This window comes from Adelges cooleyi, unplaced genomic scaffold (assembly GCF_023614345.1).
Source record: "Adelges cooleyi isolate 19-005CV unplaced genomic scaffold, UGA_ACOO_1.1 ACOO_flye_CR_arks_rails_tigmint_CR_PRNA_21, whole genome shotgun sequence".
NCBI classification, from domain to species: Eukaryota; Metazoa; Arthropoda; class Insecta; order Hemiptera; family Adelgidae; genus Adelges; species Adelges cooleyi.
In genome coordinates, this window is record NW_026095871.1 from 12,481,932 (window position 1) to 12,498,476 (window position 16,545).

The 16,545-nt window shown below is 34.6% G+C and overlaps 2 protein-coding genes across 4 annotated transcripts in view; both read left to right on the top strand.

The window, feature by feature from the left end:
• Positions 1-16,545, top strand: part of LOC126834840 (neurocalcin homolog) — a 91,810-nt gene that overhangs the window by 40,019 nt on the left and 35,246 nt on the right. The window lies entirely within an intron of this gene.
• LOC126834839 (neuronal calcium sensor 2) overlaps positions 1-16,545 on the top strand; it is an 83,162-nt gene that overhangs the window by 39,639 nt on the left and 26,978 nt on the right. For 2 of the 3 annotated variants that reach the window (XM_050567031.1, XM_050567032.1), the window contains one exon: positions 7,540-7,653. In XM_050567031.1, the coding sequence (XP_050422988.1) occupies positions 7,634-7,653 (20 nt within the window). In that variant the 5' untranslated portion in view covers positions 7,540-7,633. Of the gene's footprint in view, positions 1-7,539; positions 7,654-9,455; positions 10,100-16,545 lie in introns of those variants that run through there. The other variant, XM_050567033.1, reaches the window with a different exon arrangement.

Genomic DNA, 16,545 nt, shown 5'->3' on the forward strand with positions numbered 1-16,545 from the left:
TATATAAAAAAAAAATTACTTAGTACCTCTTAAATTACCTTTTATTATAAACGTTAGGTATAGGTCGGAGACCCTACCTGTGGTCACCTTTGGCAAATATGTTTTGCTGAAACTATCACATTAGCTGTTCTACTTGAACAAATAAAAACAATACTTAATAACGTGCCCTAATACTGTGTTCGATTTGTGAGTTGCATTACGTTGTATTAAACGAAAAATTAAACTAAACAACTATTTAAAAATGTATTTTCCCCATCTATACGTATATTTGTCTATCTATCAAGTAAAACCGTGTTCTACAAAACAGTAAAGGAGGTAACTGAATAACAATATAACCACATGTATAACGAAATAATGAATCATACTATTAGTTACAAGTGTGATTAAATCAAGTTGCCATAGGAGGGGTCGTGGTCATGGGTAAGGTCTCCCCTTTGTTATATTAACTATTAATATATTACTATCAGGGATGACAGTGTTTTAAACACTGTTCAATATTGTGGTTGTAGTTTTTCTGTTAAGTGATATATTATAACTGGAAATTTTTTTATTTGGATTTTATCTATATTAACTAAACTGATACATTGGTGTATTGTACGGTTTATACCTCGGTTTACGACAAAAACTAATACATTTATCTAAATTCTTTTGCAATGTTTCCACTTTTGAATATATTTACTAAATTGTTTTTAAATCACTTGTCGTTCTCGAATCATTCTCAATTAAATCGCCGACCGACTTTTTTGGGAATTTTCTCTTCCTGTTTTTCCTTTTGACATCAATCTCAATTACTACTGTTATTGCTTCTTTTGTCTTCGTAAAAATGCCAAAACCCGTGTTATTCGGTTCGTCTTATTCTTTCTCGTATATATTACCATTATCATTGCTAATATTAAGCAAAGAAAAAAAATGTGTTTTCCCCTAGGTAGACATTACCATGCAATAATCGGTTCTGACTATTTTTTTTTGGGTTTATTTTAACCTATTTCGTCTTCTATACTTATGGTCGTTTGTTTTTATCACGTTATCTTGATTTATTTTCACCCAGTTTATTTTTACTATCGACACCACTCTCAAGCTTCGTTGTGGGCTTAACTCATTTTTTAGTTAAGATCTCGCATTTCTGTCACACGTTTGAAAACCAAACAATATTTCCCGTATGATATTCTATGCCCCTTGAAGAAAATCACTATTATTTTATAACGCCCATTCTTAACGGTCGAACCCGTCAAACTCACTCGGTATCGTTTCTTTCCTTTAAAAATATCACTCTGTTTTACTTTGTTCCTTCAGACCCGAATGAGTCGGAGCGAGCGTTTATCAACAAAATCACAACTTCCAAACTACAAGAGGCTTTTTAGAAAACAACCAGAGAATCGACGGCGGTCTTAACGAACTCGGCTTAAGGGTGGAAAACCTAAGGGTAGCTATCACGTTCTTGTGGTACAATAATAGCGCTGTAAATTGAGTGGCATTTACGTCTTGCACGAGGGTGGACAACGTTTGTAGTGTATTATATCGTGTTGCGCGAATTATAAGAGTTTTAAGCTTTTTTCAGGCCTAAGTATACATATATATATATATATATATATATATTTATTTTGTACTCGACCAAAGCAATAATAGACTTGCCGTTACGAAATGATGAGTTATGAGCCTGCGGCGAGTCCCTCGTGTGTAATAATGTTTGTGGGAAAGACCGACTTGTGTAAATAATGTGTGTTGTCCGGCTATTTGTATGATTACACTTTCGGTTTTCTTTCGGTTATCCTATCGAAACAAAATGTTTGCCATTGGGTTTGTACAAATACCGCGTGGGTGAAATCAATACAGGTATAACGACGGCATTGGTGTTTGCGGATCATTGTAATCTGATTTGGCGAAAAAAAAAATTATATATATATAATATTTACCCAAAGACAGGTCGCAACTGAGCTCAAAACGACGTCGAGGGATAGGCAGGTGTATAATAGTGTTATGGCTTTCAATTTTTATTTTCCCGTTCGATTACCGAAACCCATTTTAGCTATTTTCGTCGCGTCATATAACCGCACATTCTACTTGAAAACTAGAAAAAAAAAAGGACGTTAAGTCGACTCTGTGCACATTTTCCGAAGAACGGAAATAAACTTTGATTAAAAACGTGTCAGTTCAAGGTTTTAACATTTTGTAATTTTCTAGTTGAGAAAAAGTCGTTCTATATCGCCTAGCACAATGTGTGAACATGTATTCAATTTTAAGGTAAAACGTGGAGTGGGAAAATCTATAAAATCCGAAAATGTCGAATAATTCGTGAATGAATAATGCTCACTCACTCTTAACACATCATAGATCACACTTCATAGATGTTCTGAAATCTTCATATAAAGATTGGGATTGTTGATCAAATACAGTGTCTTGGCGAGTTTGTTCAAAATAAACGATAGCTTAGTAAAGTTAAAAAAAAAATGATTGCAAGAGTAGGTACAATTATAATTGCTAATATTATGAGCAGAAGACATGTAACTAGGTCTCTAACATGAAAAAAAAAACAATCAAGATTTGGCGTTATTTTTGTTGGATTTAAATTGGTAGTACACAAAATTACATAATATATGTAGTAATTATGGAAGTAAGTACACGCCACGCTAATCTGATAATCTTATCTTGCACGTAAGAAAATTACTACACCGTTGTGCATAATGTACTGCAATTAAGGTTTCTCTATAATTATCACGAACCGAAATAATGCGTGTTCCAAAAACTAGTGCCGGCGAGCAGCGACCACTTGTACTTTTTATTAATACCAACAATCGTATAAGTTAGATCTACTTTCAGTTCAACAAACAATAGGTTTCTTTCCTTTTTGGAAGAATGGGTTTTTGACATATTTTTTTTAGTTTGTCAACGTATATCGATAGTACACAATGTCTGAAAAATTTTCCACTTTAATTAAAAACTTGTTTTTATTAAAATCTTCGTGTTTCAAGTATAATTAAAATGATCAAGTACAGAAAGAGGGCAATATTCTATACTGTGTCTAGAGGTTGTTGGATATTTTTTTATAGACGCGCTTCTTCTGTCGTGTGGTCGACAACCGCTTAAATCATCCTATCTTTATATCAGAATTTAATAGTCTCTCTCTTCTTTGTTTTGTTATATGACCCGTCCATTCCCTACGGTCTACAATTCTATTTGCATTATTTGCAATTGTAATTGTAGATGCGATTAAATAAAACTATTATTGTAGTGTAGTTTTTTTTAATAGGTCGTTTAGGGATATTGCAAACTTTATATATTATGTGCAATGACAATTGGCACACTCTATATTATTATATTTAACTAGCAAGAGATATTTGACTAGCGCATACCAATGAATGGGTTACTAGTGCATACAAATGTTAATTTTAACTTTTAAGAACTATTGATGATCTACATTGATTATACCTAAGCTCGCCTTTATTCATACCAAGAAATAATAAAAGTCACGTAGTTTGTATTTTTTCATTCTATTACACAAGTTACGTTATTTTGTTAGCGAATTGTAACACATTGTTAACATGTATTGGATAGTAGTTTTTCAACAACGCTTTTTACCATATTTTTAATACATAAAATACATTTAATACATATATATGTTTGCACAAAAATTACAATTCATAAATTGTAGCAAGTTTTACTTGGCAACTTCATGAACACTGTTTGATTCAAACATTAATTCAAAATATCGGTTCTAACTTTTAGAACTCAAAAATTGTCGAATTTGACTATTTTCGCTGTTATCAGTCGAACTTACCTTATACCTTTTGCAGCTGGTAAGAGATTTTTAGCCTTGATGCGTAGCTGAGAAGGTATTGTTTTTACAATGATGTGTTTTTATTTTTGTGTCTGGACCCACATATCTTGTAAGTCGCCGAACCGATTTCTTCGTATAGCAACTCAATGGATTAAAAATCGTGCCTTAAATACATTTAAAAAGTTTACCCATTTCCCTTCGAACTCAAGAACAACGCCCAAGAAAGACATTAGAATGATTTTTACCAGTAAACATGGTAAAATTAAACGCACCGAAACGTTTATTCGAAGTTGATTGAAGCACTTTCGGTTTACAGTAATTGCTCTAAACCCACCACCTCCCCGATTCCCCGATGATACACTGCCATTTCCGCTGTGCCTCGACCCGGTCTTGCTGGCTTTTTTTTTTGTCTGTAGCAACTTATATTCTTACGGTTTTCTCGTGATTTCGTTTCTAGCATAAGTAGAATTATTTATCGTTTTTCGAGAATACCGTGTGCCAATGATTTTGGCAGCAGTTTTTTTTTTTCATAATATTAGTCTAGACACTCCACGATGACGGTTCCAAGAGACCGCATTTGCATTCCGCGTCCGCCTTCGCTTCGGGTCGGTTGCCGCGACCGTTGACGCCTGTTGCGGCCGGATTTACTTTGAGTAGACGCGCGCGCGTGTATGCTTCGAATGGAAAACGTTTATTTATTTGGTTTTTTTTTTTTTTTTTTACTTTTTCCCGAGCAACACGTTACGATTGCCATCCCCTCCCTTTGACCTCGTCGCCTTCTAACGTCCACCCCCCGATGCGCATTTAAAGGGGGTAATCCGGCCGGCGGGAAAGGTGTGCGGCACTTATCGAATTAAACGGTTTATACGCTTTGGCTGCCGTTAAGGCGGTATAACGACCCGAGAATCCGGTCACCGTCCACCGCCCTGTGCCGTCCCCTATAATATAATACCTGGGCATATGAATTGTATTGGCGATGAAAAACGACCCGAGTCTCTTCCCCCGACTATAAAGTCGTTATTATCATGCTTAAGTCCAATCGGATCCTTTGCCGACAGTGTATATTCCTATTTTGAAATCCGTTCTCGGGGTCCGAAAGGGCTAGTCCCGATTACTACTTATCATAACAATATACATTGTTGTATGCTTTACCTTTTTTTTACACACACACACACATCAAAATCAATTCCAGTATTTCCAAACGGTCTAACCTGACCGTTTTGAAATTTCAAACACAGAGCCGGCTCTAAAAAAAAAAACCGTTCCTCCGCGTTTATCATATTTTAAAGTTAAGCTTTTTTAATTACAATTAAATTTTGTTACAACAAACTCTCGGAGAAAACTTTTAGCTCGTTCGCCAAAAGTCACTAAGTGTAACATATTTTTCGAGTTACTTAATTGGACACAGTATACATCTCGGATTAACTGTAACACATTTCAAATGCAAAAGAAAGTATTTGCTGAAATCACAAACTTTGTAACAACAAACGCTCCCCAGCCAGCCAGCCCCCTTCTGTTTTGCTTACGACGTTCCCTGTTGCAATGAGTCATAATTACTGCGTTGATATTTGAAATCGCAAACTTTTGTTTTTTTTTTTTGGCAACAACCATTGTTAAAAATTAATTATTTTAGTCCTTTATGGCTAATAGTCTTATTGAAAGAGTTTAAATTTTGAGTCAAGGCTGATAATTGAGAGCTTAACATTTCAACAATCTCATACACTGGGTTATTACGACGTCGGAAATAAGTATAAAATGTCATCGAATATGTTTTTTTTTTTACTAAAAACCAGGGAAGATATATATTATGAATATATATAGGGAAATCTAGATATGTTGGCATCTATTAGTAGATACCCGAAACGCATATATTGCATAGTTATTTATTACCTTAAGAATCCAAACAATAAGTTTATCGTTTTCAAGTTTTTATTTTTTCCGGGTTGTCGACTCGTTTGTACAATATTATTTTTTATCATCATACTTTATATCATTCTTAAAACGTTTGTATTTACATTAATGCGGAGTCAATCATTGTTGATTTGTTATAATTTTGTTGGAACATCCTAGGCCTTAGTGAAGTCAGAGGTGCTTTGGGTGTCCTCTAGTATTTATAAAAAAAAATCTGCTAATTTCAATTAAGTCCGAACACCCTAATATTTCGCATCGGCCAAACAAGTGATTGTAATTTTTACACGTTAAACATAGTTAATGTGCACAAATTATTTTTAAATTTTTAAATATGTGTTCACAATTTCTATAATGGATTTGGCTAACGGCGTTGATACTTATTGATATAGGATTGAAATAACGCTCCGATACAGATTGGTCTGCCTCAGACCGTACATGTCTTCCTGTACAAATTCTTTGTGTTTTTCTGGCTTCTAATAAAAAATATATTTGAACCGACCAGAATATCATCATACGACTTCTGTTTTATGCTTTTTGAATAATCGCCTCATTGCACTTACTTCACATTATTGACTCGTCGCGGATTTTCGATCGACTTTGACAAACACCGTTTACGCATAACGTCTTCTCTATGCGACGGCTGAACGAACACTAGCAAAGCTTGGAAAATCCTACCTCAGGTGCAAATTGCAGTTCAAGTATGTAGTTTCCCTTCGGTTCCGGCAGATGGCAATAGTAATGCAGTTATAAAATAAAAAGAAAATAGTGTGAATATCCAATACATGTATTTATTCACTCTCGAAAGGGACGTTTTATTGAAATACAAAAGCAGTTAACACGAGTTGACAGTGTGTGGCAGTTTACACAAATGTATTGGTTTAACACATTCCTATTATTACTGTAATTTTTATTTATTTATTATTTATAATATCTTTTATTGTTATCATTTCCCCGTTAGTGTTTTGTTTAAATCTACGTTTGTTGTTCGGTGGTCGCACTTTTATACAAATTACAAGAACTATACGGATTGTAGATATGTACTTATTAGTTATGTACTTAACTGAGTCTGTTCCCCAATAAAATAGTGTTTCCGATTTTCTACACATGTCCGGCGAGTAACCTCCTTAAAAGTTACCTCCTTACCGTAGGTATACGGTTTTAGTACTGATTATTGCACTTTTAGCAGTTTTAGTAACTGATTGCTTTCGAGTACAGTTGAGCAAGCTAAAATGAATTTTAATTTGGTTTTGTAAAATAACTTACTTGGCAATTAACTACGTTGCAACGGAAAATTTAATTAAATAATTAGTTACCTCGGTTCAATTAAAAGCCTATATTGAATTACCGACTTCATTTAAGTTTATAATAGGAAAGCTGGTCATTATAAAACGTTTAATGAATTTTATGTTCATTTAAACTTTTTAATTTAACTTTGGCCGTTCTAAACTAACATAATCATGCACCTTATAGTTTCTAAATTTACAACATTTATAACATAATTTTTTCAGCACATTAACTTTTTATTTTATTTTATCTAAATGGAGTGAATATTATTATGATACGACTGTATGATTTATTTTTTAACTCTTAGTTATTATGTTTTGTGTCAGGATATACCTTATAGTTTTTAATTGAATTTTAAAGTAATTTGGTACATTTTTAGTCATTTGTTTTTATTTATAAAATATCTTTTATGTACCTATGTTATTTTCAATATTCTAATTGTTTAATTTACCTATATTATATCTTTGGTCCCCTCTACTATGATCACCCAGTGATATTGATACTTATAATATATTACATATATGTTTAGTTTGTTTTTTAACTAAAACTATTTTTTTTTTTTTTTTTAGAAATATGGACTGTTTTGGTAACAAAAATAATCTATTCAATGAGCATAGGAATTTTTCTTAAGGTTCACACCAGTAGAAGAAGCTCCCGTTGAGGATGACTACAATAACTCTAAGGTAATAAATTAAATACACTTTACAATGTTGGTAATATATATTTCGAGGTTTGACCAATAAAAAAATGGTGGCCTATTGAAAACGTCGCTTTACATTATTGAGTAGATTTTATCACATTATTTTGAAACGGTATAATAAATAATTGTTTAACGGTATAAAATCACGGACGATGCGCTGTGTTAATTTTATTATTTAATTAGTTTTAACGGCGTTAATCTTTTCCGTATTGACGTAATTAATTTATATTCACGAAGTTAAAAATAAACTTAGCCTGGTAGTGTAAAAGTTATCATAGCACAGACACCGTATAAAAATAAACACTTTGTAAAACCATTACAAATAAGTTTAGTTTTTTTACTGGTATTTTTAGTGAAAATTTAAGCGTTTTTTGTCGTTAAAACTTTCAGTGTCGTATTAAGTAGAAGTGATTAAAACACGTTCATTAATACAACTCCAGAAATACACGACTTTATAACGTTTGTGTCAAAGGGATAGTTTACTGATTGTGGACCTGAAAATAGGACTGCTGGTAGACTTAATATAAACTTGTCTAATATATGTCAACCTCATATCACGCTTTATCACAATAGGTATTGTATTAGAAATTATAGTTTTGGCTTTGATGCGGAGCTGAGAAAATATTGTTTTTTACAATGACGTTTTCTTTGCGTAGCAAGTATAATATAGACCAGAAACCGTACCTTATTATTGGTATTTAATTGACCGAAAAATAAAACAGAGAATAGTAACTTATAATTGTTGTATTTTTTATTTTTTTTATTCCTGGCTGCTATATTTTTAACTTAAAACTGCGAATTATTTATTTAAAAAAAAATAAACCCAAATAAGGGAAGGAATCACATCATCTGTGCATTATTAATTTTCCAGGCCGGTATGTGTGAATTAATCAACAGGTCTCTGTAAAACGTTTTTATTATTTTGACGATTATGACGAACGGACAACAACATCAACGAATTATTATAGAAAGATAAATAATCGACTCTGATCTTATCCACCCTAATACTAAAACTACAATTATTTTAAGTGCGTTTTTGCTATTACAACGATTTTATCGATGTTGTGAACTTTCGTTAAATCGATTAAATTGGAATTTTAAGCGACGACTAAGGGAAATTCCGAAATTAATTCAAGTGTAAACATAATTTAGAAAAACGATTAAATAAACTAAGATTTTTTTAAATACAATTGAAGATGCAAAATCGATGTCAACACAATATGCTATGTCAGTATTTATTGGATAAGTTTATTGTAGTTCGAAGCTTTCAAGTTGGGTACGCATATTTAAGAGGAAATCGTATACAATTTTGCCATCCGTGATTACTCTCGGAGCTGTTTTAATCATATTGTATCCGAAAACGGGCGGATCAATATTAAAATTATCATTGAATATCACTGAATTTTTCAATACGCTCCTTGCCCTCCGTGACCCTACTCTATTGTATTGCGGGGCGTTTTTTTTTTAAATTATATGTTCGCGCAATATCTATACGGGTTCTTATTTTCAATTCTAGTCGGTTTTTTATCCGTAGCTGCCGATGTATAATATTTTTATTATTATAATATTGCAATTTGAATAGCTGTTATTTTCAATATAAAAAAACGGTGTGCCCTAACTCAAACACACACAGAGCGATGCTGCCCATTGTCGGTCGGACGGCGCGGTGGAGGCGGAGGACCCGGGTGAGCGAGTCGCCGCCGCCGCGCGGAACGCCAGCAACACCCGCGTCGCGGCGCGCCTGGCCACCACCAGTGTTCTCCTCCGCGGTGTCCGTGTGCCCGTAATAACGGTCGGCGTGCGCGTTCAGTGTGTCGTTAGTCCGTCGCCGCGTCTATCGTCGTGGACAAACCCGAATCGCGTCCGCCGTCACCGTCGTCGTCGTGGTGAATTATTTCACAATAGCATATAAGCTGTATTTGTTTGTTTGTTTTGCCCTCCTTATTGTGTTCTACGACCCCGACCAAGTGTGTACCCGCTGCCATCGTGTCTCGCGTGTGTGTGTGTGATTTGTAAATTTGTATATAAAAAAAAAAAAATTATAAATATAATTAATATTGTTTTTCCATAAAACAATATTCGTATATTGTCCGACGTGTGTGCGTGACGATTAGACGACGCCCGGTGGTTGTACGCGGATATCGACCGACCGGCCGGCGGTGGTGATGTGTTGTTGTTGCGGCACGCTGTTGTTGCCGTCACCGTCGTTTGCTCAGCCCTCAGCCGCCGCGGTACCCGCTGTCCGCCGACGACCTCTGCCGCCGTTCGGAAAATAATAATATTTTCAAACAAGGCCGTTAAAAAGACAAACAAAAAACACACGTTCTTTTTTTTTTTTTTTTTTTCGTATACCAGACCTTTTTTAACGTCCAAACGCACGAAAATCAACTCGGACTCTTGTCGACACACACGTTCCACGACTGCTGCAGGTGAGCGACCAAATGAAATGCTTGTAAAAGCGCGCCAAATACCGGTGTACCTCCTCCCCCCCCCTGTCACAGCACCCTCCACCCTCACCCCGTCGCGCCAAACCCGAGGAGGGCAGGTGACACCGTGGTGTCGGTCCTGTTGAACGGTCGCGCGCGCTCGACGGTAGGCCACGACGACGACGGGGTCGAGGTGAGAGTTTGCGGCGTGGGCGGCGAGCTCGGCGTCGTTCACCCCGATTATCGATTGCCATGCTCGCCGATTTCCGGCAAAACCCGTCGGGTCTGTTTCGCGTACGACCGTTGTGGGGAGGATTTTTTTTCCGAGGGGAACTCGTTATCATCGTAAACATATTAGCCTCAGGTCGTGTACCTATTCCGCCTCCCCCTCTTCTTCCTTTCCCGAAGAACGCCCCCTTCCCCCCCCCCCGTAAAAGCTTGTAATACCGCTAAATTTTCCCTCCTCCTCTCCCGACGGCCACGACGGTTTTACCAGGCACGCGGGGGAGCGGCGGTGCGTGGAGCCTGGACAACCCCGAATTGTTTGTGACACTAGTACCTGTACCTAACGGACGTTGTCTCTTAAAATAATTGCAATTTTGAAAGTTTTTCTTTTTTGGAACACTTTTGTTTATGTTATTTTACAATATTATTAGGCAATAATCAAACGATTATTTTTTTTTATTTTATTGAAAACTTTATACAATTTTTTAACTTAAACGGTGACGTATATTATATTTAATTAACTTTTTAAATTAAGAATAATTACCTGGACATGTCGATGTCTTTGGCTGGTCGATAACCAGTTTTAGATAGTTACATTTAAAAGTACTAAAGTATAGTACAGGTGGAGTGCGGTAGAGTAATGCGCGCAGGTAAGAATAATACTATACTTTACCTCATGAATTAAATATCCGAAACTGGTTATAGACCAGTCAACATTCTCAACAAATTATTCCTTATTTAATAAGTTTATTAATATGTACGTTACCGTTTTAAAAGTCAATTCAATAAAGCTCTGGAAAATACTTGAAGTGGTAAATATTTAGTAAGTCTTGAAAAAATGTAATGTCAATAAAATAAATGTTTGAATACTGTTTCGCTAATATCGCCATTTGTTGTAATACTCGAAATCCACTTTCCAACAAAACATTTTAAGACCGTTTAAACGTTTTCACAATTTTCGTACAACAAACCCACTAAAGTCTGTTCTACCGTCTACGGTGGTTTGACCGGCGAAATTTCAAAAGCGGCATTTGACTGAAGGAAAATAACCAAAATATGTTATTTCCCACTGATATATTTGGCGACGACTCGATTAAATACCTTTGGGTTTGGATATTAGCGGATTTACAGTTGAAGACGAGCTTGTTTTAAGGCGTGACGCTTTTATCCGTTTTCCGTTTTCTTCAAATGGGAACATACGTCTTTAGCTCCATAAATATGTGGATGAAAATTGTAAGGGTTTGAATTTTGAATTTTTTTACCAATCTCTTCGTTTGCGCCATGACATTATAAAGATTTGAGTTCGTTCGGTTTTTGACAACAGCAGCACGACAGTTTCCCAGTAAATAATAACCATTAACCCCGTCGATAACACTGTCGCCGATACTGTGTTTTTGATATCCCGCTTGTCTGTCATTATCTCAAAACATTTTCTATTGTGTCTCGTTGTTCAAAATATTCATATTTTCTAAGAAAACGAGTGTCTTACATCGCAGATTGATCACCCTGTAAACACAATGACAATATTGTCGGCAAATGTCGCCGGTCGAGTACACTTATACAATATTTGTGAATAAAACCAAACTAGTATGATGACTGTGTTAATGTTTTTTTATTTATACAATTTAAAAGCGAACGCTGGTTAAGGAATAATTTACGCGCGCCAGTAGAACAGGTAAATCGTATATAATAATATAATAATAATATTATTCGTCATTAATATTCCCGTTTTGTTACACCGCGCAAACTATGAAAGCCAACCGAGTACATGTTGTTAATAATTTAGTCCCATGATGTATTCTACAGGTATAACGCAATCACGACATTTTGACGTAACTAGCATTGTCTGTGTTATTCTTTGGCGTGTCGTTCATATTATTTTCAACGCGGCATTAATAATTATTATTATCATCATCGCCGTTTTTCGATTGTCCTAGTAATAATAATAATACAAAATCATAATGAAATATATTTTCTCGGAAAACCGATACTTAAAAAAATAAAAATTATGTCAATCGATACTCAGGTCGGGCCTCGGGTGTGTATTCCTCTTGTATAAATTAAAAAGATAATTAAAAAAAAGCAATCTTAATTAAATGTCATTCGAACCGCTGGTTTCATTTTGAAATTGACGTCCGAGTTAATACCTTATAGACAGACAGCCGCCTTATATTTTTTTACCGAAAACTACTTAGGTATTATCTTTCTGTAGAGAACAAATTGAAAATCGACCTTTTTTAAAAAGGCAAAAAAAACAAAATACTTAAACCGTCCTTTTGGATGATTGTCATCAGCTATTTCATAACTGAAAATATCAATTATTTCCAGCTTAGATGATTACATTTTTTGTAGGCTTTTCGACTACAGTCTAGTCGTCGTGTATTTATAAAAACAATTAAATGGTTAGTTTTGTCATTTAAAAAATGAAAATTTATATGTAAAATTATTTTTTACGAGTTTAGGTGTTTTAAGATCACAAAATATAGGAAAACAAAACTAATATTAATACAGAATTCTTATAATACCATTTTATTTTCGATACATTATTATTTACCCTTTGGCGTAAAAACTAAAATTACCTTTTTTAATAATCGTTCAGCGAGGTAGAAACTGATGATTAGAGTGTATGAAAAAGAACTCGATTAATATTTTTTTTTACACTTCACTTTTTAAAATTTTTTTTAACGAAACTATTGATCTTTTTAATTTTTTGTACAAAGTTATCAAGACAAGGGTTTTGAATTTTGTCTCGTCTCGACTGAATATTATCGGAAAAACGCTGAGCTCTTGACAGTTAATGCTGTTATACTTTCAACGTTTATTTTTGTTGTTCATTAATTAAACTTATTTCGTGTACGCTTGTATAGGCACTTGGTTAAATTACAATTTGGCATTATGCGTTATTGTGCGGCTGATGTGACACATCAAGTCTACAACCGACTGTTTATGCACGCGGTTTTTTTTGAAATTTTATTTATTGTACAAAATTTGTACAGATTAAATGTAGACAATAAAAAATCAAAACAAAATTTATAGGTGTCTTTTTTTTTTTTTTTTATTATTATTATTCGATTGCGTAGAATTCCTTACAAGAAGAAGAGTGAGTGGCGCTGACGAGGACACTGTCCTAGGCTCAATGGTTATTTTGTATTCCGTTCGCAACAGTGTGTTTTGGGGTGGAAAAAAAAACACGGTTTGCCCAAGTATTTTACGGTCGGTCGGCGCAACAACAGTACATTCATCCATATTTATCAAAACCGCCGGTCACCGCGGACGCCAGGCTTGTTTGGCCGCATAAACATTGATCATGTCGACAAATGGAGAAACCCTACCGACACACAGTTGTGTGCATATCACAAACAAAATGCACAAATAACAATATATCTGTGCGGCCCTGCTGTGGTTCAATCCGACATTTTTCAACACTGATATGACAATCATATTTTTCGGACCCTCGCTTTGCGCTTTGAGGTATCGTTAAAAACGACGGTGCCATTCGCGCCAACTTTAAATATATTATACTTTTGAGGGGAACGTAAGTCGGGCTCGGGCAAGTGCGTCGCAGGCCCGAGAAAATCGTTTTTCTCATTTGTACGATTATAATAGTATAATATTGTCGTTACTTTTATTTTTGTATTTTTTTAACGTCCCGCGGAGAGTTTGCGTTTTTGCAATGAATCATTTGCATAGGTCGTTATCAGCAGCAACCGGTGTCCTGTACCCTATGCGTGTGTACTACTACTGCGACGATGCCAGATAACTTTTTTTAACAGATGAACGACCAGAAGAGAGCGATCATTAGCGAACGTTATGAATCGTTGTTGGTGCGCGTACTTGGCAAACCGTCGAATTAAATTTAACGAAAAAAAAATATTTTTTTTTTTTTAATATTCTTCTTCCCCGTTTTCCTTTTATTATTATATACACCTTTAGACCACCGCCTCTCGTCGCGTTGCACGTCCACCGATTGTATTCATACTTGAACGCGCATACTTCTCGGCTCCTATCAATAATGTTAAAAAAAAAAATAAGAAAAATTAACATAATACTATTTTAATGTCCAAATAGCTTTGCGTTTATCAACGACCGTTTGGAAAATATAATAAATTACTTTTTCATATAAAATTCATTCAATATGAATTCGAAATATATTCGCGCTACATTACGACAGTGTTTCTTCGGATCGCTATCTTTTTTTTTTTCATTTCTCTAAGACGTGCTCTGAATGATAACGATGAAAAATACACAAACAGCAGCGTAGTGTTAGTCCGTTCAGCGCAGATCAAAAGCACAGGTGTATGTATATTTATGTACATTTAAGGCATCTAGTTTGAAAACCAGCTGAAAAAATATTTTTAAATTGTGTTATTTTTTTTTTTCTAAGTGACCACACTGTATTACACGGTATATGTACACCTATTGTTGAATATCAAAATATTACCTAAGAGTTGATAACAGCTATCTCAAACCGTGTTGGCAAAATCTTTGTCGGTTTTAAAATCGGTCATCCGAAGAAATTATTCGTTGTTTGTGAAGAAAATTTTCAAAAATTGCTTTTAGCCGGTTCTCGCAACTGAACGCCTCGTTTATAGTAGCTGCTGGCAACGTTCATAGGATCATCTTTCGATTCGATCGGGTCCGCTTCTGCCACATATTATGGCCCTATAACCCGCACACATATGTTCTGTCTATGTGTATGTGTATACTGTATAGGTACTATCTACTATTGCTAAACGCTCTGCTGTCTGTCAGTCAAACGCGGCACTGATGTAAGCGAGCAAATATTAATAATACTACTCACCTATGTATATACGATACCGCTGTCCTATTTTAACGACCGACGATGGTAGTTTTACAAGTAGAAAAACAATCATCCGCACGTATTTATATTAAATAATCATCCGGCGAAAATATCGGTGCCGTGTCGTGTCGAACAAGTGTCGCATTTTGGTCACGTTTGTTGGCGTGACGACATAAAAAAATCGCCACATGTGTTTTCGAATCGTCAAAAAAACGCTCGCTCGTCGGTGAAATTAAAAATAGTTATTAATTGTTTTTTTTTTATTATTATTACAATTAGGCACTAACGGTTAAAATAGCTTCTGGTATATTCTATTGGTACATATGTCGGCCGCCGCCGCCCCATGTTAGACATTTTTCTGCTCAGACCAGCAATGCCGGGTTTGACTGCAACCGTCGTCCCTATATTTTTGTTTTCTCAATTGTCTTTATCTGTGTAGGTATTAAGTACAGTGTTCACAATAAAAAAATGTCTACATCGAGTAGGTCCCACAAGACTTTAGTGTTGCGCAAAGAAAAGTTTTTACCACCCATCTAGATCAAGATTTTTTTTTCAGACAAATAATAGATATGTGATTCGTTGAGGATAAGACGCTTGTTTTCTCTTAAGATAATTGAAATTTTGTAGTTTTTCATTTTGGAGTTAGGTACATACTTTAGATAATGTCGTTTTACAACATTAAAAAATATGCAAATTTGTATTGTTACTTTTAAAGTTACAAAAGTTTAAAATTAATTATCCAAAACGGGTTTTCGACCAGTCAACATTTTCAACAAATTATTCTTAATTTAAAAAGTTTAAATTGAATTTATACTTTACCATTTAACTTTCAAAAGTCTATAGAGTTCTGGAAAATACTAAAAAAAGGTACATATTTGGTAATTTCATGATATTGTAAAATAACACAGCTAAACGAAAATGTTTACAAAAATAAAAACTACGAAATTGCAATTTAATACAGAGATAACGAGTGTCTTACCTCGAGTGTCTTATCCTTAATGAATTACCCTGTGTATAAAATGTAATTTAAGTTTTTTATGGATCTTCTCAGTACATATGAAATATCCTGGAATAGTCCTAAATAAATAATTTTTTAAAAATTTGTTTTAATAAAAAGTAATAACTAGATAGCAATGACCTCATTAAATTTTCATAATTAAAAACTCAATTGGCTACAACATTAACGTCACAGGAAAACGTTTTAAAAAAAAAATAATAAGTGTGTAAGTGTGTTTTCAAATAAATGACAACCCTTGGCTAGCATATATTTTCAAGTATGCTAGAAAAAACGCGGCCATAAATGATATCCCTAGCAATCTATGTTTCCTCTGATGTATATGATAAAACAAACAAATAACCATCCACATATTTTTCGCTTATTTTATTTAACTTTATTAAAGTTTTGGTTGGTAGTATTATAATA